The sequence below is a fragment of the Emydura macquarii genome, unplaced genomic scaffold (genome assembly GCF_026122565.2).
Source record: "Emydura macquarii macquarii isolate MOO-44397 ecotype Brisbane River unplaced genomic scaffold, CSIRO-AGI_Emac_v2 contig_1230, whole genome shotgun sequence".
In the NCBI taxonomy this organism is placed as follows: Eukaryota; Metazoa; Chordata; order Testudines; family Chelidae; genus Emydura; species Emydura macquarii.
In genome coordinates this window covers 18,484,312-18,505,791 of record NW_027131367.1, presented here as the reverse complement: position 1 = coordinate 18,505,791, position 21,480 = coordinate 18,484,312, and the positions used below count along the sequence as shown (strand labels likewise).

At 40.4% G+C, this 21,480-nt stretch overlaps 1 protein-coding gene across 1 annotated transcript in view; it reads right to left on the bottom strand.

The window, feature by feature from the left end:
- Positions 1-21,480, bottom strand: part of COX10 (cytochrome c oxidase assembly factor heme A:farnesyltransferase COX10) — a 139,947-nt gene that overhangs the window by 37,313 nt on the left and 81,154 nt on the right. The window contains exon 5 of the mRNA XM_067547700.1: positions 5,821-5,891. Within this exon, the coding sequence (XP_067403801.1) occupies positions 5,821-5,891 (71 nt within the window). The remainder of the gene's footprint in view (positions 1-5,820; positions 5,892-21,480) is intronic.

Genomic DNA, 21,480 nt, shown 5'->3' with positions numbered 1-21,480 from the left:
GGCAGGGGTCTGGGTTTGGGGCTTGTGAAAGAGTATACATGTGTGCTTCCCGTGGCACACACTGCAGCTCAACAGGGGCTTCATGCCTCACCACATGTTCTGTTTGGATGGTTGCAAGGCCAGGCCAGAGATTTCACAGCTTGGGCATGTTGAATCCATGGGCAGCTGTTTCAGCCACTGGATCGTGCTAGCTGCAGTGGAGTAGCTCTGCAAGTGCTCCAGTGAGCACAGAGGAAGATTCTTCCTACCAACATCACCGTCCCAGAGATCCTATCTGCACAGCCCACTCACCATTCAAGGAAGACTGTTCTACAGAACTGTCTGGTCTATGATTTGTAACCTTCAGGACACCACCACCCAATTTAAACACATTTACAATGTAACCAGTGTAACGCAATTTTCAAATTTAGGACAAAGAAAAACCCTATTCTCAGTCATGCTCAGACTGAATAATGGTGGAAAACTATCTTCACTCCATAAGACAATCTCGCCATCACGGGCCCTCTCTGGTGAATTGCTGAGAATTCTCACTGGGGTCAATAGGAATTGCAAGCACTCAGAACTCGGTAGGAGGAGTGAGTGCAAGGGCCCCATGAAACCTTAGAAGCAAAGTGGACATATAGGTAAATGGGTATAACCAAGTGTCCTCTACGTGTCTTTTAATGGACGCTCAGGAAGTAGGATTACTTTAAACATGCAGAGCAGGATGGTGGAAAATGTTAGAAACAAGTTCAATTACTCCTTCCTTCCTCCCTCCTCCCCGCCGCACACAGTTTTTCTTAACCTGCTATGGCCTAGAGGTGGGACAGAAACCCCAAACAGGTCACAATGAAAAATATGAGGGAGAGAGACACTGAAGTAATCATTTCTCTAACACACTAAACAATTTTCTAAAATCCCTTTAATCCATTAGCTCTTTTACAGTAAATACACAGAATACAAATGGCTTATCTGGGGATTGGATGGCTCAAGATAATAGCACAGAGGGCCTTTGATTTTTAGGTACCGGTTTCATTCCTGTCCAAATTGGCAGTGATTGAGGATGGTTTTCTCAATTCAATAACCTCTCTAAAGTAAATCTGTAATCTCAGGGCAGCTCCTTAGTGGGCTGATGTCCATGTCAAAGCCACCATCCCATTTGGGAACCACTATTAAGAGCCTTTGCACAGAGGCCAAGGATCGCACGAACCAGGGTGTGCAGATTTACCTCCCTTCTCATCCCTAAAAGGGAATCCTTCCGATCAGAACTGTAGCACACTATAGAAGATCACTGAGTACTGCTGCCTCTCCTGGATTAGTTAGTTTGCACTTGGATGCTTAGCTAAACGACTAGAACAGAACAGAATTAAAATGTGTGCTGAATGCTTCAGTGTAAAAGCAACCAAAGAGAGTCGAACTCAGACCAAAAATGATTTAAACACATTTTCAGCATATGGGAAAGAACTCAGCGCACACGCCCAAAACTTTTGGATCCATTCCCAGAGCCAAGACACCAGCCTTTTAAATACAATTTATCCATCTCTGTCTCGTCTGTTTTGACTTGTCTTTAAGAATTTTATTTAACCGGTATGGAAAGAAAGAGTTTCAAAGAACACTAGGGAATATGTGACAAAATCTAACATTGTTTGATCACTTGCACGGAATTATTCTACTGCACTACATTGCTGAAGAAACAATCTCAGTTAAGGTTTACATGCTCAAGATCTGCAGGGAATTAGGTCAACATCATTCAAGGTAAGTGACACTTTAAATAACTTTAAATTAGCTGTTGACAGTCAGGTACATAGGTTGATGACTGATTACATGAGGTCCCAAACATTATCATTTTGTGGTGGAAGGGAATATGCAAGAAAAAAGAAGAAAGATAAGAAAGTTTAAAGTATGATAAATATGATTTTTCCAATCTGTGATGCCCTCAGACAATAGTGAAGTTCATTTAAGGATGCTGGACACTTGTAAAACAAATTGCTCTCCCTAAATCAAGAATTTTCAAAAAGGTTTCCTAACTATGCTAACTTGGGTCCAGAATATTATAGGTAATGCTAATATAGAGTGATACAAAACTCTCTAATGAGTATGACTGGGATGAAGAAATGAAGCTTTTCCCCTTTTTTCAAGTTACTGGGCCAAATACAGACCTGCTATAAGTGACTGCAGCTGCACTGAAATCAACAGAGATATACTAGCATATAGGGGGTGTGAATTTGTCTCTCTCTGCTTGACAGACATCCTCATTACAATATTCCCTAAAATGTGTTTTTAAATAAAATTAACTAATTTTAGGAATCTTTAATTAGCACCATCTTACAGAACTAATCAGAACAAGTTTATCGAAGCACTCCAACTATTTACAATGAGAGTGAATTTAGCCTCAGGGTTCACTTTACTATTTTGTCTCAATTTTCTTGTAATTTCATCCATCACTTTTTTCCAGTCCTCCAAAGGTGATGGATAAAACACAGAAATAAATAGGACCAACTGTTCATAGAACCCTAAGGGAAAACATAATTTTGTTATAAATAATCCTTGGCACAAATCATGGAAATGCTATACTAAAATTGTTTGCTGAATAATTTATGAATCAGGGCTTCAGTTTAAATTTGCAAATAAGGTGTAGTGTTTTTTAAGAAGTTGGAACCCAATCCTTGAGAAACTGCACAGACATACAAACAGAAATCAGGGCTGCTTTAAGTTTCTTTTCAAACGGGAGCCCCATGGGATGCTAGCTTTTTATTTGTATTTACAGGTGGGGTAAATGGAAAGCAGAAGATGACACATGTTATAAAATTCTTTTCTTAAGACGTCACCATCTCAGGTTTTATTCTGACTTTATGATTTACCAGTGGAAAACAGAAAAGATCAAGTGGCACTCTATAAAGGATAATATGAGCTTTTATATGGGTAACTTTTAGCAGCTCCCCCTATGGGCATTCTACAAAATAGCAATGTGCTCCATTCACTTTTTCTCAAATGGTAAATGAATGCATACACAATGCATTAATAAGATCATTAAAATGCTGCAAGAGGAGAAGGGGGACAGAGAGGAACTAACAGAAAAGGAGAAAAATGAGTCTAAATTTCTTTTCAAATTAAAAAAATCTAAGTGTTTATTGTTACAAATTAAGAGGAAAAGTTTAACTGGATATAACCCTTCTGCAAATCTGAATATAATGTTTGGCATGCACTGATTTCAGAAGAGAGAATTTTGTCCTCTCATGAAGAATACAAAGGATATGATGTAAAAGTCACACACAAGTTTTAAAGGCAGCCATCTTTTGTAAATCACTATTCAACATCTGAATGCCAGATATGTGTAAAGTTTCATAGCTTCTTGAGTGTTTGTGTCTCCGCTTGTAATGTGCACACTATTGCTGCTGCGGTGCCGTGAGCATGGCAGTGCTCCTTTTAAGTGCCAGTGTCTGACTGCAACGTCAGCACTTCCTAGGAAAACACACTTAGTACATGGGACTTTGCTCAGTGAATGAGGTAGGGTGAGCATGTTAGAAGATTGTTGGGATGTCTCCCAATTTTGTTGTTTGCTGCAGAGTGACTCCTGCTCAAATGGTTTCCCATCCAAAGTATAAGGTTAAGTAAAATTCAATAGAGATTTAATTAAGGCTTGGTCTACACTGCCCGCGAAATTCAGCAGTAGTTGACAGGAGATATGCAAGCTACATAGAGCATCTTGTATATCTCCTGTCAACTTCCTAAGTTCTACCTACCATGGCATCCCCACTACACTGTGCCGCCGGGAAATGTTCTCTCGTCGACGCAGCGTTATTCTTTTTGCGGGGGTGGATTAACGGCATCGACCTCCGGATCGATCAATCGGGTCTCCACTGCTGCTCAATCGATCCCGCAGAATCGATCTGCCGGTGCCGCCAGTGCCACCGTTAATATAGACATACCCTAAGTATGTGGGTTTGTTTCCTCTCTTTCTGGGAACTTAATGTACAGAACATAACAAAGGTTACCATGTAAACTGATGCCATTCTATATGATTTACCCTATATAGTTCAGTCTGATTGCAGGCCTGAACCCTGATCGTCTGATGAGTGCTTTAGATCCCAGACATGATCGGTTTGGGTAATTACAACATTCCTGTAACTTTTTTTTTTTATCTTAAGTTACTGCTACATACTCTCAGTCATAACTCCATCTTAATGTCATTTTTGTCTGGTAATCAGATACTTGTTTCAGTGGTACCTAGTGTGTATCGGAGGAGTACTGTGCTTAGACACCAGAAAATGAAGGTTAAGCAAACAGCAATGACAAACAATCCAGACATTACAAACTAAACATTTTCTCAACCATAGCTCCTTCCTAAGAGAAAGATGCTTAGAAACCAAGGGCCAGATTTTCAGAAGTGCTCAGTGCCCAGCAGCTCCTACTGAAAACAAAGGGAACGCCCTTTAAATTTACCATGTGCTTATTAGTCTGACACTAAAATGAGAGAGGCCAAAGCAATATCCATGGACAGCATCCAAGTAGGGACCCGAACATCCTCCCCGTCTTCTCAGCAGCAGGGTGTGAAGGTTGAGCCCCTCATCAGGGCATTGGTCTCTCTACCTCACTGATGCCACTCTGTTCCGTCCCTCCCCCCCCATTCTTCCATCCTGATTTCCGGTTAGTAGATGTAGGCTTGGTCTATATAAGGCAGTTTATGGCAACCTAACTATGTCAGTGTCTACACTACAGCCTTGCTCCCACTGATGTAAGTGCCCTACTACACACACATAATAACTCCATCTCCATGAGAGACATAGGGCTTATGTCAGTGTAGTTAGGGCAATACGGTGTCTGTGTAGACACTGCATATTCCTGACATTGGCTGTTGGCTGTCTTGTCTTGGAACTGTAAAACTGACAAGAAAACCGGCTCCCAGCTCCCCAGATGGGCTGCTGCTGGGTCTCTGATCCAAGCCGGGCTGCGACCCAGGCTCCCGGCTTAGGCTGCGACCCAGGTTCCCCGCAGGGAGCTCAGATGCCCCCGGGGGTTCCGGCTCCCCACAAGAGCACAGCAGCCGACCGGACTCTGGGTGTGGATCTCCCTACCGGAGGCAAGAAGCCCTGGGTAGCTGCCCCCACCTCTCCCAGCTGGGTGCGGGAGACAAGAACCCTGGGGGACCGCTGGGCTCCCGGCGGGGAGGAGCACAGAGCTGAGAGCCCTGGCTCTTAGCGCCCCTCCCCTCCGCCACCACTGCCCCTCTTCAGTCGACGGAAGAGCTCCTAGTGAGGACAGAAGGAGGTAGTGTGGACCTCAGCCACCGCTGTATGTCGACTTAACATAGGTTGATTTAAGACTGTGGTGTAGACATGCCCTTAGTTCTTTTATTAGTGATGGACTAGCAGTTTTACAAAGCCCCATGTTAAATCATCTCAGCAGATTTAGATGGATTCCCTGTTCTTTTTAACAATAGATTTTGGTGGAATCACAATTTTTATTTGGCACGTAAGGGGGCAACAGTTAGGATCGGCTGCTTGTTTCTATATAAAGCTCAGTGGTTTGTTTTTGTCTGAGAGATTACATGGGCTCATCACAAAACACATGCAAATGGTAACTTTTGATTACCACATCTACAAAGGTCCTTGTGCAATAACCACTATGCAATATTTGAAAGAATAATTCATTATTCTGACTAACTCCCCACGTGACAATTATAAACTTTCAGAGTTATCAAAACACAGAGTGGCATCTCTTTCTTAGTCTTTTATCTGCACGTTGACATATTTGCTTATCTAAACAGACCAAGGGAGAAGACACATAAAAGGAAAAATGGGTTCATTTCTCATTACAGGGACCAGGTGTGCACACTCTTACCTGATCTGTCCTCGCACCAGGGGTCTGTTTTTTGTCCTGTTCATATTCGAGTCAAAGGGAATCTCAAAGAACTGTATAAAAGAAAAGGAAGGATTGAAAGGATGCCCGAGACCATACCAAGCATAGTATTTACAGTCTGTTTTTGCAGGTGCTTTAGTCTTGATTTTTGAAGGTTCAGAATAACAATTAAAATGGCAAACTCCCTTTTACATTAGCTTTGATAGTCTACATTAATATTTTTGGCTTCCCCTTAAAAAGAAAACTACCTGGAGGACAAAAACATTTTGAATGAGTGCACAAAAGTTAATCATTTGAAGTAAAGCTCAACTTCAAGTTCAACTCTTGACAAATTACATACATATACATATACGTATATAAAAGTGACAGCCCCTCCACTGCCCCCAGTTCTATATTATGCAAACGGTGATCACAAATACGATGTTTCTGGTTTTTAAAGATTAATGCTATAAATGTTTTCAGATCATCCAACTTCTGAGAACTCATGACCCACCCATAAATCAATCATCTCTGGTAAATGCTAGTGCAACTACATCTAACATCTAGTGCTAACTATGGTAAATGAAGAAGCCATATGGAATTATTTAGTGTGACAACCCAACTCAACTATGTGAAAAGTGAAGAGTGCTATCATGCTATGAGTTCCAGTGGGGTTTTGTTAGATGTTTTAAGATTATTATTATTAATAAGCAAATGACATAAAACAATCAGGGTCATTTCTCAATGGTTCACCAACACACCAATGCTTACTGGACATGAACCTCTGTCTGTGGAATGAACTCTAGGGGTACAATACAAGTTATACGGGACATAAATATATGGAAGAAGTAATGATGTAATGAAATGATGATTCTGAACATAGCCTGAATGATTAAATACTGTTGCCTGCACATAAAATGACAGGATGTTTTACTTTTGATGGGCTGGATTATGCTAGTTTTTCAGCCAGACAGTGTACCTATTTACCGATCCTGAAGTAAAATGAACAAACATCCTAATTTTGACAATGCCAACATTACTGACCTTGCTACTGTGCAAAAGGCAAGCTGCTATCCCCATTACGAAGTCAGGAAACTGATGTGTGATATGTGCATAAGCTAGTATGTGTCAAAATTGCTTTGTGCGTCACAAAATTCAAATAATTTTGTGACTTTAGTTTCTCACTTCTGCAAAAATGATTGACTATAATTAATAAAATCATATATACAGTGCTGTTGATTTGCAAGGCACAATCATTTGTATCACAGTAGCACTCACAATGAGAGCCTTGTTGTGCTAGGGGCTGTGTAAGATTATATCTTCACTAGAAACGCTGCAGTTGCAGCTGCTGTAGCACTTCAGTGTAGACACTCACTACAGCAACGGGAGGGATTCTCTGTTGCTGTAGTTAATCTATCTCCTTGAGAGGAAGTAGCTAGATCAATGGAAGAATTCTTGTCAACTCAGTGCTGTCTACACTGGGGGTTAAGTCAGTTGAACTATGTCGCTCAGGGGGGTGGATTTTTCACATCCCCAAGTGATGCAGTGCATTCGATCTAATGCTTTAGTGTAGACCTGGCCTAAGATACATGCCCTGTCTTAAATGGTTTACAAAGGATATGAAACATGACAAATACAAAAAATGTTGAGAGGAAGGGAAGAGGGACTTGCTTGGAGAAGGATTTGAAGGACAGAAAGTATGCTTTGTTCCAGGCCAGAGAAAGCAACACCATGGAAGCCACAAAGTCAAGAATGAAAGCAGGGAGTGGAGTGAAAGGAAAAGAAAGGGATGAGTTCAGGAAGCAAGAAGAGTGTAGGGAGATATGAGAGCAGAGATATACGTCGGGGCAAAATTACATGGGGACTTAGATATGAGGAGGAGCAGCAACAGCTTGGATTTTATATGGCAAGAGACAGGAAGCTAACAGAGGGATTCAAAGAGGGACAAATATAATTCAACAGTTCCCAACCTGAGGTGCAGGACTCCCTTGGGGGCGAAGGGGGACAAAGATTACAGAGGGTCCGTGAGATTGCAGTAATATTGAGGACATTTAGAGCCCTGAGCCCAGCACCAGCTAGAGTGGGGAAGCAGCCCCGAGCCCCACATCAGCAGGGCGCCCAGCCAGAGCAAAGAAGTACCCCCACCTCACCCCAGAGGGCACTGCAGCCCCATGTTCCACGCCAGCTGGAGAAGAGGAGCAGCCCCCCCAAGCCCAAAGCTGGTTGGGTGCCCAGCCGGAGCAGAGCAGACCTGCACTGGTGGGGGCCTGGAGCAGCCCCTGCCAGCCTGGCACTGCCCACCACCTCCATTACCACGAGGGACCGGGGACTGGAAGAAGCAGGGCCACAGAGTGTGTGTGGTAGTGACTGTGCCAGGGAAGGCTTAGCTTCTTACGCAGGTATGAGTAATCTATTATTAATTATTATTATTATTATGTATGTAATGTAGTGTTACTATTATCATTGTATGTGTTCATAGGTGTAAGATGTGTTTATGGCTGGTGAGGGGGCGCATGTTTCATCTAGTGTTAACTAGTGGGGCTTTCACTCAAAAAGGTTTGGAACCACGGATATAGTCCATGTAATGGAAGAAAAGATGACTTTGGTACTAGCGTTTCAGAGTGGAGGTGGAGAGGCAGAAGTCAGAAAGGAGAAAAGTACAGCCATCACGGCTAGCCGTGAGCAGATGGAAAGAAGGGTTTCTGCAGCGAGGGCAGTCTATATAATACAGATCCATACACAAGAACTAAAACAATTTGAACTCATCATTTGTGTTAATTAATAACCTCATATTGTACCTTAAATTTTTCTCTACTGGGAGCTTTGAAAGACTTCCATCTCTCTCGTTACATTATACATTATAATAGCATTGGCCAGCTCCATCATTGATCAAGTTAAGGCGATTATTCCATTATAAATCCCTATTTTATGTACCCCCTATTCTGAAAAAATAAAATCTGGAATGAAATGTAGCAGGAGTAGTCTGACACTCAATGAATCTTTTCCATCACATGTTTTAAAATATAACAGGTGTACAGTATTAGTATTATAGGCAGAGTTGGTGGAGACACCTATAGTTAACGTTGCTTAATACTTTCCATTATAAGACCCTGTTTTAAATTGCTTATAAATTTGCCAAACTTTAAACATTCAGGGTGAAATTTTCCATGCTGGATGTCTGCCTGAGGCTGAATTTTTCTGGAAAGCTGCAACCATTTCCAAGAATGAGGGGAAAAAAGTTTTGGGTTTTATTTTGCCCATGTTAAAATGTTTTACAACGGTAATGGCTCCATATTTTGAGCACAAACTTGAAATTTGGCAGAGGGGTCACTCTTGTAACAGGAATGTGTGTTTTGCCATCTACCCGTTTAAGTTTGGCCAATTTACAAGCTTCTAAAAATTGCAATTTTCACATTCCCAGGAAATGTTTTCCTGCCATTGCTCTGCCTGGCACCAGCTGTGGCACCAGACACCAGAACTGAGAACAGGGAAAAGTATAATGCATGGATTGAAGATGACTCAGTGGGCTAAACACTGTTATATGGCCACCTCACATTACGATTTTTACAGAGGTCCGCTTGTTTACTTATTAGATTAGCAGCTGAGGTCACCAGTGTTGTCAGTTGTTGGCTGCGTGTATGTTCTCCTAGTGTGTGTGCTATCTCAGCTTTGTGTAGATAGCCAATACAGCAAACCATGATTGAATTACCCGATAAGACCAGAGATTTGTTTTAGTAACGAAGGCACCAGGCCAGGTTTATTGTCAATAAAGCATGGTAAGAAACACCCTACAGGCGCACTTAATACATGTATGCTCATGACAATGGACTGACGTAGTCAACGGCAAGACTTTTTGTTCCTCACTTTTATACACAGATACAAACAAATTTCATATTTCCTCTCAGACGTGTGTCGTTGCCACCCTCTGACGTGGCAAGATACCACCCTTTACTTTGTACAGAATGGTTTGATTAAAACCGTTTTTATTATACTGATATTTTGACCTTGGAGGTGGCAGTGTGTCCTTGTCGTCTTTGAGGAATGCATTTGTACCATTCCTGGTATCAGGATGTTTTGGCATGTGCTTGCATGTTTTGTGCCTCACATTTTTTTAGCAATGTGTATTTTTGCAATACCAGCTCTGTTCTTGTGATTTTTAATTTTTGCTAATTTTGCTTCATAATAACAGGACTTAACTGCTGCCTTAGCTTAAGCTTCAGGCCCTGCCCATCATATTAGGCCTTGTGTCTTAGGTTCACACTTTCTACTATAGTTGCAAACGCTGGAAGGTATGAAGCGAATGAGACAGGTGACTTCAGGAAGAACAATGGTGGTCTTGTGGATAAGACAGCTGAATGCCACCCTGGACAACTGGATTCTATCACTACCTCTGCTACAGAGATCATGTACAACACTGGGCAAGTCACTTAAACCAAACAGATAGCTAATTGAATGTCTCATTTTCTGGGACTCTGAGGTCTGATTTGCAGAACTGCTGACTGTTCACAAGTGTGACTGAGGTCAGTGGGACACAGCTATAAAAATACTGACAAAGAACTGATGTAGTTTAATTAATGTGCTAGATGCTGTACAGACAAATAGGAAACAAATAATAAGCACTTCACATATTTTAGGCAATTTATTTTAAAACCATAATTTGTTCTTCAATTATTACAGTTTTATACCTTAGTCCCCCCACCCCCCAATCCAATTCCCTCCGCCCCCCCAAAAAAGGCAGCAAAAAATTACAAATGTTCAGAAAAGGAAAAATGCTAAGTCTATATTTGAAACTAATGATTGCTCCCGACAGTTTAGCATTTTGCTAATGGTTTGTTTCACAGTTACATTTCAGACACAATTACATTTAATGAAGGAAAAATATCATTTGACATCAGAGTGGTAAAGCAGGAAGGCAAATTATATAATTTAAAGTATTTTTCTTTGCTTGAAAACATCTTTGGCTGTGCTCAAATATGCTTTTTCAAGAAATTTCTATAAAACTTTTAAGGGCCCAATTCTGCTTTCATTTACGCTATTGTAACTCTGACTTCAGTGCATTTACTCCTGATTTACACTGATGCTCTGAACAGGAGAATCTGGCCTGTAAATATTTAAAATTCACCGAATGTATTCACTCTGCAATGGATGGAATAAAAATAGTAGTAAAGTTTTAACGGTACTGTGTAAGGAAAAACAAAATGATCGTAAAATGAAGGACAGTTAGACATTTGACATTTACTCTGTTAAAGAAATGAAACACATTACACGTACTGTAATTATTGTATGAAATATTTCCATATCTTTAATATAATAGTTAGCCCCTGAATGTAATATATATTTCAAACACGACATCTCCTTGCTCAGTTAAGCAGGGCCCAAGCATAAGTTTTTTGGGCCCAGTACAAACTTGTGGCATGAGTCCCCGCCCACACACATACCACAATCCCTCATCCCATACATACAACCTCATGAGCCATGAAAAATTTTTCCCTCATGGTAATGGGGGTTGCAGCCTGGGCCGGGCCCCCTAGAGCCTCCAGGTCCCGGTAAAATGTACCCTTTCCCCACCCCCCATGTGGGGGCTCTGTTCTTAAGTAATTAGTGAAGGACAGACTATTGTAATGCAGACATGCAAGCTGACAGAATTAAGTTGCTGTTGGACTCTTAGCTCGGGACTTCCTCCCTTTTTTCTTATTTAAATCACAATTTGAATATTCTATTAATGTCATTTTTGTGTGTGGATTACATATTTGAATGAAATAAACTCTATTTATTAAGAAAAACTCTTTTATATGCATCACACCAGATCTTTACTGAGCTAGCTGCAACTACATGTCAGCAAGATGCCATTTATCCAACTTTTCACGTTTTGTTCCCAGATGTTCAGCAAAATCCTCTCCCCATTTTAAATTATTTCCCCCTGATATTTAAGAAAAATGAAAAAAATGTATCTGAAATATTGTTCCACAGGAATGAAGGGGGAACTCAAACGTAGATTATCTCATCACAGGCCTGCAGTTCTGTCTGTTTTAGCAAACAACAAATTCAGTAAGATGAATCTGGGATAAATAAATATTTTAGCAGCTCTCAAGAGGCTTTTTCTTCAGGAAGTCAGAATGCATCACTTCATCTGGCTAAGGCAGAATATTATCTTCTCTCCATTTTTGGCAAGTGCACCATCAAAAAGTCAGCCATGGGGTTAAATTTACAGCAACTGAACACCCCAAGTGTCGTAACTTGGCAATGGTTTTCGAGACCTTAACCTAAATTTTAATCAGCAAACATAAACATTTAAAACATGATGTCGAAAAAAAAGACATACTAACCAAAACATTGTGGTTTATTTGTGTGTCAGGAAGATCATTCTCTCTGTATAGTTCTAATCAAGTCAACATACAGTAATTATATTCTGTGTTCCTAACAGTTGTTAGATCAACTGTCATGTTAATGTGTACATTTATTTACAATAATGTGTTTCTTATCACTTTCCTCCATTTTTTTCATTTTCATTTTTATGTTTATAGAAATGTTATGTAAAGATTGTTTAAAACTTTCAACCTATGCCTTGGAAGTACAAGCTTAGACGTAAGCATAGAACTTGCTTATACCACAAGTAACTCCTCTTCCAATAGTTATAGATACCCCCACTTGTTTCTGTCAACATCTTTATCATTCTTACTTTTTATGCATTTGGGATTGTGACATCATTTCTTAGAACAATATTGTCGATATTGGGCTATACTTCCAGAAGCAGTTAGCAAAACACTGAATACCTGAGCAGGATGGTGTAAGAGGGGAGTGGAGAAGGAAGAGACATGAAAGCGTTGTCCCTCTTTGTTACACTTTGAAAATTTTTTTACCTCTGCTTTAGCCTGTACTAATCACTTTTCCCAATAAGATACATTTGCAAGACAGCTTACAGCAATGTGGCTCTCCAACAAAGCTATCACAGTAAAAAGATTTATAATTTCTGTATGAAACTACTGCAAAATCAATACAGGTGGAAAATGTTTGCATACTGGTTAGATATGTAACCTCCCTAAAAGGAGCCAGGAATCTGGAACTAAACTTCTTCTGTTACGTGTTCGCAATCAGGCTTTCTGTTGAAGCAATTTGGGGGCAAAAGGGAGTGAGAGGATGAAGAGTGATGCATCTCTGGAAATAAGTTTGCTGGATACATTGAATGCATAGTTTAGATGATCATTAAACCTTATTGGTACACTAATTTTTTTAACAATCTTATTCAGTATGGCCAAGCCTCCAGTCGCCTTGCATTCAATACATTGTAAATTCACATGGCTTTGTACTGCATTTGTATCTTTAAGTTGCAACAATCAGAGGTCTAGCTGCAGTACCAGGAGCTCTCTCATTGCTGCTGTATCGACAGAGAACCTGAGCAAGCACAGTCAGCAGAGGGGGTACTGGTCCTGATTTCTGGTTCCTTTAAAGCAGCAACCTCCTATCAAGATGTAGAATAACAGAAAATGGTCAGTCCTATCTGTTTTAGGAGTCCAAAGTGACTGAAAGAGAAGCTTTGTGTAGGTGTTCTACTTATACTCTTTTGCCATTTCTGATGGCAAAGGATTACAATATAGAATTATGAAAATATACTCACTTTATTCCTGTTTAAAACCAAAAATAAAACTCATATTAGGAAGAAGGTCATGTTGCATATTATGAACCAATGACCAGTCACACTTATGCTGTTGAACTATTTCCATATAGCTCAGTAGACCTTAAATATAACAAAGAAAGGCCTCCTGAAAAATATCAATTCATGCCCCTTCACAGAACATCCCTAATCTATGACACATGAGGAAAAAAGCAGCAACAGCAGGCTGGAATGGGCAACCAATTTTCCACGTCTTGACATAACATTTTACTCTAATGCTAAATATGTATTTAAATCAGGGCTGACAATCCAGTTAGACTAAAGACAGAATGTAACCCTTCTATTAAAAGAAAAATTTAATTCAATCAATTTAGAGGTCCCCTTATCCTCTATGGTAAAGGATAAGACGACTTCTGTGTCTGTGTATAATTCAGACTACTCCCTGGTACCACCATCCCCTTTCCAAAGTGCATCTCAGATGGAAGGGGCACTCCTGGGTTACCAGTTTCTATTAATTCTCCTGCCTTTTGTTTAAGCATAAGAATGGCCATACTGGGTCAGACCTATGCTCCATCTAGCCCAATAGGTGCCAGATCCACCTCCAGTTGTCCAGCTCCAGCCTCTGGCAATCAGAGGCTTAAGGACACCCAGAGCTTGGGGTGCATTATTGATGGACTTATCCTCCATAAACTTATCTCATTCTTTTTTGAACCCTGTTATATTTTGGCCATCACAACATCCTCTGCCAACAAGTTCCATAGGCTGACTGGGTTTTGTGTGAAGAAGTACTTCCTTGTGTTTGTTTTAAAACTCGTGCCTATTAATTTCATTGGATGTCCCCTGGTTCTTTTATGTGAAGGGGTAAATAACACTTCCTTATTCACTTTCTCCACACCATTCATGATTTTATAGACTTCTATCATATACCCCCACAGCTGTCTCTTTTCTAAGATAAACAGTCCTAGTCTTTCCACTTAGCTAGCATCCTCTTATTTTTGTTGTTCCCCTTTTTGAAGTTAAATGTTACTGTGGTGGATTTCTTTGGTATTTTCCTCGTTACAAGGATGTTAAATTTAATTACACTATGGTCACTATTATTGAGCGGTTCAACTATATTCACCTCTTGGACCAGATCCTGTAAGCCACATAGGACTAAATTAAGAATTCTCTCTCTCCTTATGGGTCCCAGGACTAGCTGCTCTAAGCAGCAGTCATTATATCTAGAAATTTTATCTCTGAAGCCTATCATGAAGGGACATATACCCAGTCAATATGGGGATAGTTGAAATCCCTCTCTATTATTGGGTTTCTGTTTTTGTAGCCTCTCTAATCTCCCTGAGCATTTCACAATCACCATCACCATCCTGGTCAGGTGGTCAGTAGTATACTCCTACTGCTGTACTCTTATTAGTCAACCATGGAATTTCTTCCATAGAGATGCTATGGTACAATTGGATTCATTTAAGATTTTACTATATTTGACTTTGTGGTTTCTTTCTGCCACTCCCCCACCAGCACGACCTACTCTATCATTCCTATATATTTTGTACCTTGGTATTACTGCATCCCACTGCTTATCATAGTTCCACCAAGTTTCTGTGATGCCTATTATATCAATATCCTCATTTAATATTAGGCACTCAAGTTCACCTGTCTTAGTATTTCGACTTCTAGCATATCTATACAAGCCCTTATAAAATTTGTTGGTATTTAGTTGTCTGTTTTGATGTGATGCAATTGACTGGGACTCTTCTGTATCTCTTCAATTCTTACCTGTACTTTATCAACTTCTATCCACTCCTCTTTAACAAGATATAGAGTATCTCATTTAAATAAATCTTCCCCTAAGGGATGTGTCTGTCCAAACTGTGTGCTCCTCTGCCCTCGTCGGCTTTCCCCCAGCCCTTAGTGTAAAAACTCCTCTAGTTTCTTTTTAATTTTACATGCCAGCAATCTGGTTCTGTCTTGATTTAGGTGGAGCCCATCCTTCCTCTATAGGTTCCGCCTTTCCCGAAAGGTTCCCTTTCATGTCAATATTGCAAATAATTTGGAGATTGGACCACCAAGCACCTGTTTCAAGTGTACATTGCTCTAAATGATAAAGCTTAAAACACTTGCTGATCCTGGGAAGTAGAGTATCAGGAGCACCCATGACTTCCATTGAAACCTTCTTTCAGGATCTCAGCCCATGTTTACAGAGATTAGGAAGTACAAACTACTTTTGTCAAAAAGTATAATAAAAATTAAACAGATCAAGATTAAGCCAGCAGTTATAGTGCAAATCTTGTATATGACTGTTTTCTGAATCAGAAGCTTCCGGGAGACACTGCCTTTCTATTACATAAAAACACTTGAAGGAAACAGCCATAGGATACCTGAGATTTAGTTTGTACAAAGGATCTATCTCAATAAGTAGCAGAGAAACAAAAATAGTATGCCTCTGACGATAGCTCCATGTGCTTATGAAACCTATACTGCATGAACAGTTGTGACTGTTTGGTACTGCTTGAGGTGTATGTCTTAAAACAAACAATTATGAGAAAAGGTATTGGGTCACGTGATCACCCTCGTAAGCCCCCTGTTGGCCGAGTGTGGCGCAGCTGGTGAGCCCTGTGTTGCCTGCCATCATCTGGGTTATATAACCAAGTCCAGACAGACCTTTCTAAACAAAGAGCGTCCCTGTTTCCAAGGAACTCATTTATTAATAAGAGGCACAAGCATAAGTAGTAGCTTACTCAGATACATCTGGGGACATTCATCATCTCTGGCTCCTTCCTTCAGAAGACTCTTTTTTTCCGGAGCCTCTAAGCAGTTTATGTTTCTGGAACTCTTCCCTGTTCTTTCTCTGGGCTACTCCTTTCAGTCCTTCCTTAGGTAGCTCTCCTCTGAAACTGGACTGTATTAGTTAGTCCCTCACACTCTCCTTAACCAGGAGTTGCTCTGGCTCTCCCCTCTGGAACTGGGTTCTGCTAATCAGATTATCTGGTCCTTAAGAAGGAGCCCTCAGCTCCTCTCTAGAGCTGAGTTCTGGGTTAACCAACCGTAGGATCTTTGCCACCTTCTCCCTCAACTGGCCCCGCTTCTTTAATTAGCCTCCATGCTTCATGGTGCTCAGCAGGTCAGCCTTTCCCTGCTGTCTCCCAGGTCTTTGTACAATTCAATATACAGTCTGCCCTGCTATATCTGAGGAAGCAGCATTTCAGGTGGCCCTCTTCTCCTTGCTCATCCCCAACTGGTTGGGAGAAAGAGCCTGGTCTTTTCTGCAAGGCTCCTGGCCTAGGGTCCTTAAAGAAACAGGAATAGGATTTCCTCCCGAATACTGCTTACTCTCAGGGCTGCTTCCTTTCTCCTGGTGTCTCCTGGGTCCTTGTATATACAATCAGATCTTTCAAACTTTATAATCGGACCCTTTCAAAAGGGTCATGCCACATGACACAGTGAGCTACCCATTATGCCCCACTACTTTAAGAGGCAGACTACCATGTCACAGATCACAAGTATGATTTTAAAAAGGTATTTAAAAGTTCATTAATTGGGAAAGAAAAACAAAACTGGCCTGATGGCATAGCGGCAGGCTGGTAGAGTGGAGGCCATGGTGCATGTACAATGTAAGGTTACACACTGAGAAAACTCCCACCGGAAATCCATTCCCCGGAGTCTAGAGTACATGGGCTAAGTAGGATCTAAATTAACAAATTTTGGCTAATTTTTAGAACTTGCCTTTTTACTTTAAGTTTCCTGATTTTGCCATGCACTGAAAAAGGAAATTTGCATTTCTAGTCTTCTTTATTGTAGCAAACTGTCAAGATGCCAGTTTCTTGCTTGGATTTTTTTTTTAATTATTTATTTTTTATAGATTTCTATTATTTTGTCTTTAGTGATTTACCCCACACTGTTATTAGGTCGGCTAATTAGAGTATCTTTTATAATAAATGCATTATGCTTTCCCTTTACTATCATGGTAAACAGGATCAAAGCTATCATTATTAGTTCACCTGCTTGTTTCCTTTCAATCACTTTTCTGTGAAATGACAATGAGTAATTAAAACAAATGACAAAGGTATTTTAGTCAAATATAAACCATTGTGTAAGACAAGGTAAGGGTGGGATTTTCCGAAGTGCTCTGGCACTATGGGCCTACCTCTGTTCTCACTGAAATCAATGGCAATTTGACTTCAATGAGAGCAGAGTCAGGCCAATGCAGAATGCTGTTGAAAATCCCACCTTGATTGTACAAAGAAGGGAAGGCTTTTGAGATTGTTGGCTTGGAGAACGTACCTTTGGATATCAGAAAGGGAACTCCGCACCTGTTTGTCTTCAAGATACGAAAATAAAGCAAGGTAAATATTTTAAGGATTAAAAATTGCTTTTATAAAACTGTGGAAGTAGCTGAAAACCCTCTGGCCCTGAAGTTCCTCATGCTGGCTACAGATCTGCTTTAATAGTTTCCATTTCAAACAAGGGTCTAATTAAAAACAAGACCAATGCAAGCCTAAACAACATTCCCTTATTAACTCATAGGTAGCTAAGGCTTCTGCATTTTGGCTAAAAAGCAAAACTGTCAGATCCTGGAAGAACTGGAGACAGATGTGTTAGGAAAATGAGATGCCAGAATTTTTTTTAATTTTTATTTTTTTAAAGCCTCCACTCAAGCCATATCCCCTTGTTACAAAGTGTTCAGAATACCCTTTTTGTGTGTACTGGAGAGGAGGTAATTGCTAAGAAGGTGTTGGGATCTGTCACTTTAGAAGGAAATGTTTTCAGTATAGAACACCTAAAAATCCACAGACTCCAATTAACACTTTATCTGTCCTGGAAGATTAATAGTATTCATTGTGGTCTCAGCTTTTAAAAATTCAAGACATGACAACTTGTTACCACTCTGCCAACAGTTTGTAACATCAGAAACAACACAGGTGTCTGTAATAATCTTGATAAATCCACAGGCAGGGTATCTTAAATGCTCTATAAAAGTACCTTTGCTTCTTCCATTGTAACTAATATTTAAAGACAGCTAGGTGATATTATGGAACATGACCATTTCCCAAAGGGAGAAGGGGAAAACATTCTTTCCTCTTGTAGCTAAACAGGGGCCTGCTGTTCTGCCCTCCACCTGGATTGTTATTTATAAGGTGTACTCCACATACTTTGATTGCTTGGGTCAGTAAACTCTGGAGAAAACGAAACCTGAAACACATTCAAATTACATCAAAAGGAGAAACACTGGGTGCTCAAATAACCCAAACATTCCATCTTAATGGTTGCCTGGCTTTCTTTGAATAATACGGTTGACTTCACAAGACCATGGATGTGTGCACCCTGTATTTATATTTGTTTTCATTTGAATCAAAACACTTCAACAAGATTGGCCAACAAGACAAGCATGATCATTAGACTCTTGGGGCTTGATAGCCTCTGCAGCTGCACTTTTGCCAAGCAATACCCTTTCATGATATCATCACCACCATCACATGACAAGGAGCCTGAAGAGCACATGATTATGTCAACACTTAAAAGTGTCAAAGTGACTTAGTTTGAATTCAACGACGTCCTCATTACCAATGCGCCGTCTTCTGTTCTTGTCACAATGATAAAGGGTTGACACTGACAGCAGAATAACAGACGCCCCCGGAAACACAAAGCATATGACTGATGAAGCGTAGACCGAGCAGTTACTGTTACTGCAGGTGTGGATACGCTTGTGGCATTCACCAAGGTGAAGACAGTGAGTGGGTAGTGAAAGGACTGTGTGTGTCAGAGTAAGATTGTTTGTATGGGAATAACTACAGAATTAAAACAGAAAAAACAGCAAAGGGTCAGACTCTGACCTCAGATGTGCAAATACTTCTAAGGAAGTAAGTGTGCATGTGCAGCAATTATATTGTTCCTACAAATAACATTTACTTTCTTCTCTCCCTTGAACTTAAAAAAATGAAATTTACTAGACACGAACATGTGCCACAATTAAACTTTCCTCTTCTTGTGCCACAGAACTCTTGAGTGTTTTGCTAAAACAGACTGACACGGCTACCCCTCTGGATTTCCTCTTCTTGATACTTTCAAACCACAGCATGTCAGAGACCTGAACTGGGGGGCACTAAACCACATGCTTCTCCAGCAAATAGGAGAGAGCCTAACACAGGCTCAGGGGAACTCTGAAAAACCTAATTTTCAGGTCTAAGTTTATATTTGGTTAAATACAAATAATTCTAAAATAAAATAAAAATTGAAAATCAGAGCCTTCTTGTCTTGGCAGGTAAAAAGGTTTCCCTAATTACTGATGTTTATGGGGAAAAGAGTTATAACAGGAACAGCAGAATCTCTGGGAGGATCACTTTTTCTCTGGTAGGTGTCATGTGCATTTAACAAGACCAAAACTACTTCCTATAGATTGTCCTTTACCTTTCAGAGCAGCATAGGAACTTCTGTCTATTTTGTTTTTAAAAAATAAATACATATCCGCAAGCAACCCCCATGCCCTTCAGTTTCCCCCAATCACTCATTCAAAAAAGATGGCCATTGCACTGTACAGTGCAAGTCAACTATTTTGAGCTTCTAGGTAAAGTAGGAAGGAATTTCAAAGCCCTCACACTGATTGTCCTGCCAACAGCTTTGTCCCTTTTGAATCAAGAGACTTAGTTTGAGTGCCCGTTGGTTGCAACACTGGCTGTATGACACAGAAGTGCCTTTCAGGTAGGCACATCCCAGGCCATTTAGGGCCTTATAGGTTAACGGAAACATTTTAAACTCCACACATGAAAAGGGAGCCAGGGCAAATCACAGAGACCTGGTATATGTTCATTGTGAAATATTCTGCTCAATACCACAGCAGCTGCATTTTGCACTAGCTTGTTTCCAAATGGATTTAAGGTATAGTTGCATATGGGGCTCAATCCTGCAAGATTCTAAGCATCTGGTCACGGATCCTTCAAGGCAAGTACGCACATGCTCAACTTTAAGCGTGAATAGTTCGACTGATGCTAATGGGGTTAATCAAAGGCTTCAGTAAAGCACATTTAAATGCTTTGCAGGATCGGGAACAGAGTGCTCAGAACCTTGCACGACCCAGACCTTTTGAGTGCACTGCAGCAGTTTAATCTTGAGGTTGACATAGTGGCAAGGTTCACATCCAAAAGGAAAAGATGAACCTCCTGTGAAGATGAAAACGGGACAGGGAATGGGCACAGCTTTGACTCTGCCTCTTCCAACATGCTGGATGAAGCAGCTGTGCAACAGGGCAAATGGGAAGGAGATTATGGATTGGAATACTCCACAGGCAGCACAACATGTCCCTTTCTTCAGGGCAGATTTGTTAGCTCACAATCTAGCCCTATAAAAACAAGATAAGGCACAACACAGCAGCACTCATCTCCACACACTGTGAAGTGATCCTCTTGAATACTTAAAAAACATAAAAGGACCACACAGTTTTTTAAAAAAAGACCTTTGCCCACACCAGCAAGAATTCAAACTCTTGGATTTGGATCGGCCTGAAACAATGTACCTGCTTCTCTTCCACGTTGTGTTTCTTTTGTTTTGTTTTGTTTTAAATAGGGGCTGTGAAAGAGGGGACTTAGAAGTATTTATCAGACTCACTTCTACATTCTTACAACTATTTATATTATACTGTTCGAATGCTATAATATTTTTTAGGGACAATTATCAAGAGTTCTATAAAATCACGTTTATAACTACTATAATGCACTTTGAATTACTTTGCAAAGTCATTTTCTCAAAGAGATTCCCTTGGAGTAAATTACATTTGTCAGGAGACATTCTATGATATCTATATGTGAAAATTATCATTTAAAAACACAAACTAAACCTCAAACAATTATCTCTATGGTGACGATAGGAATTGCACTCAGGCAATATGTACCTTAAATTACTGTATGTGCCATACAAATATATTCAGCCAGATGCTCTGGGGTGGTACAGCTGGTTTGTGCCAGATAGTCAGGAAAATCCAACCCTAACAATGGCTTACTCAGAAATCCTCTAGTGAAGTAAAGTTAACACTGGTGGAAGAGCCCCACATTCCTTCACCCCCT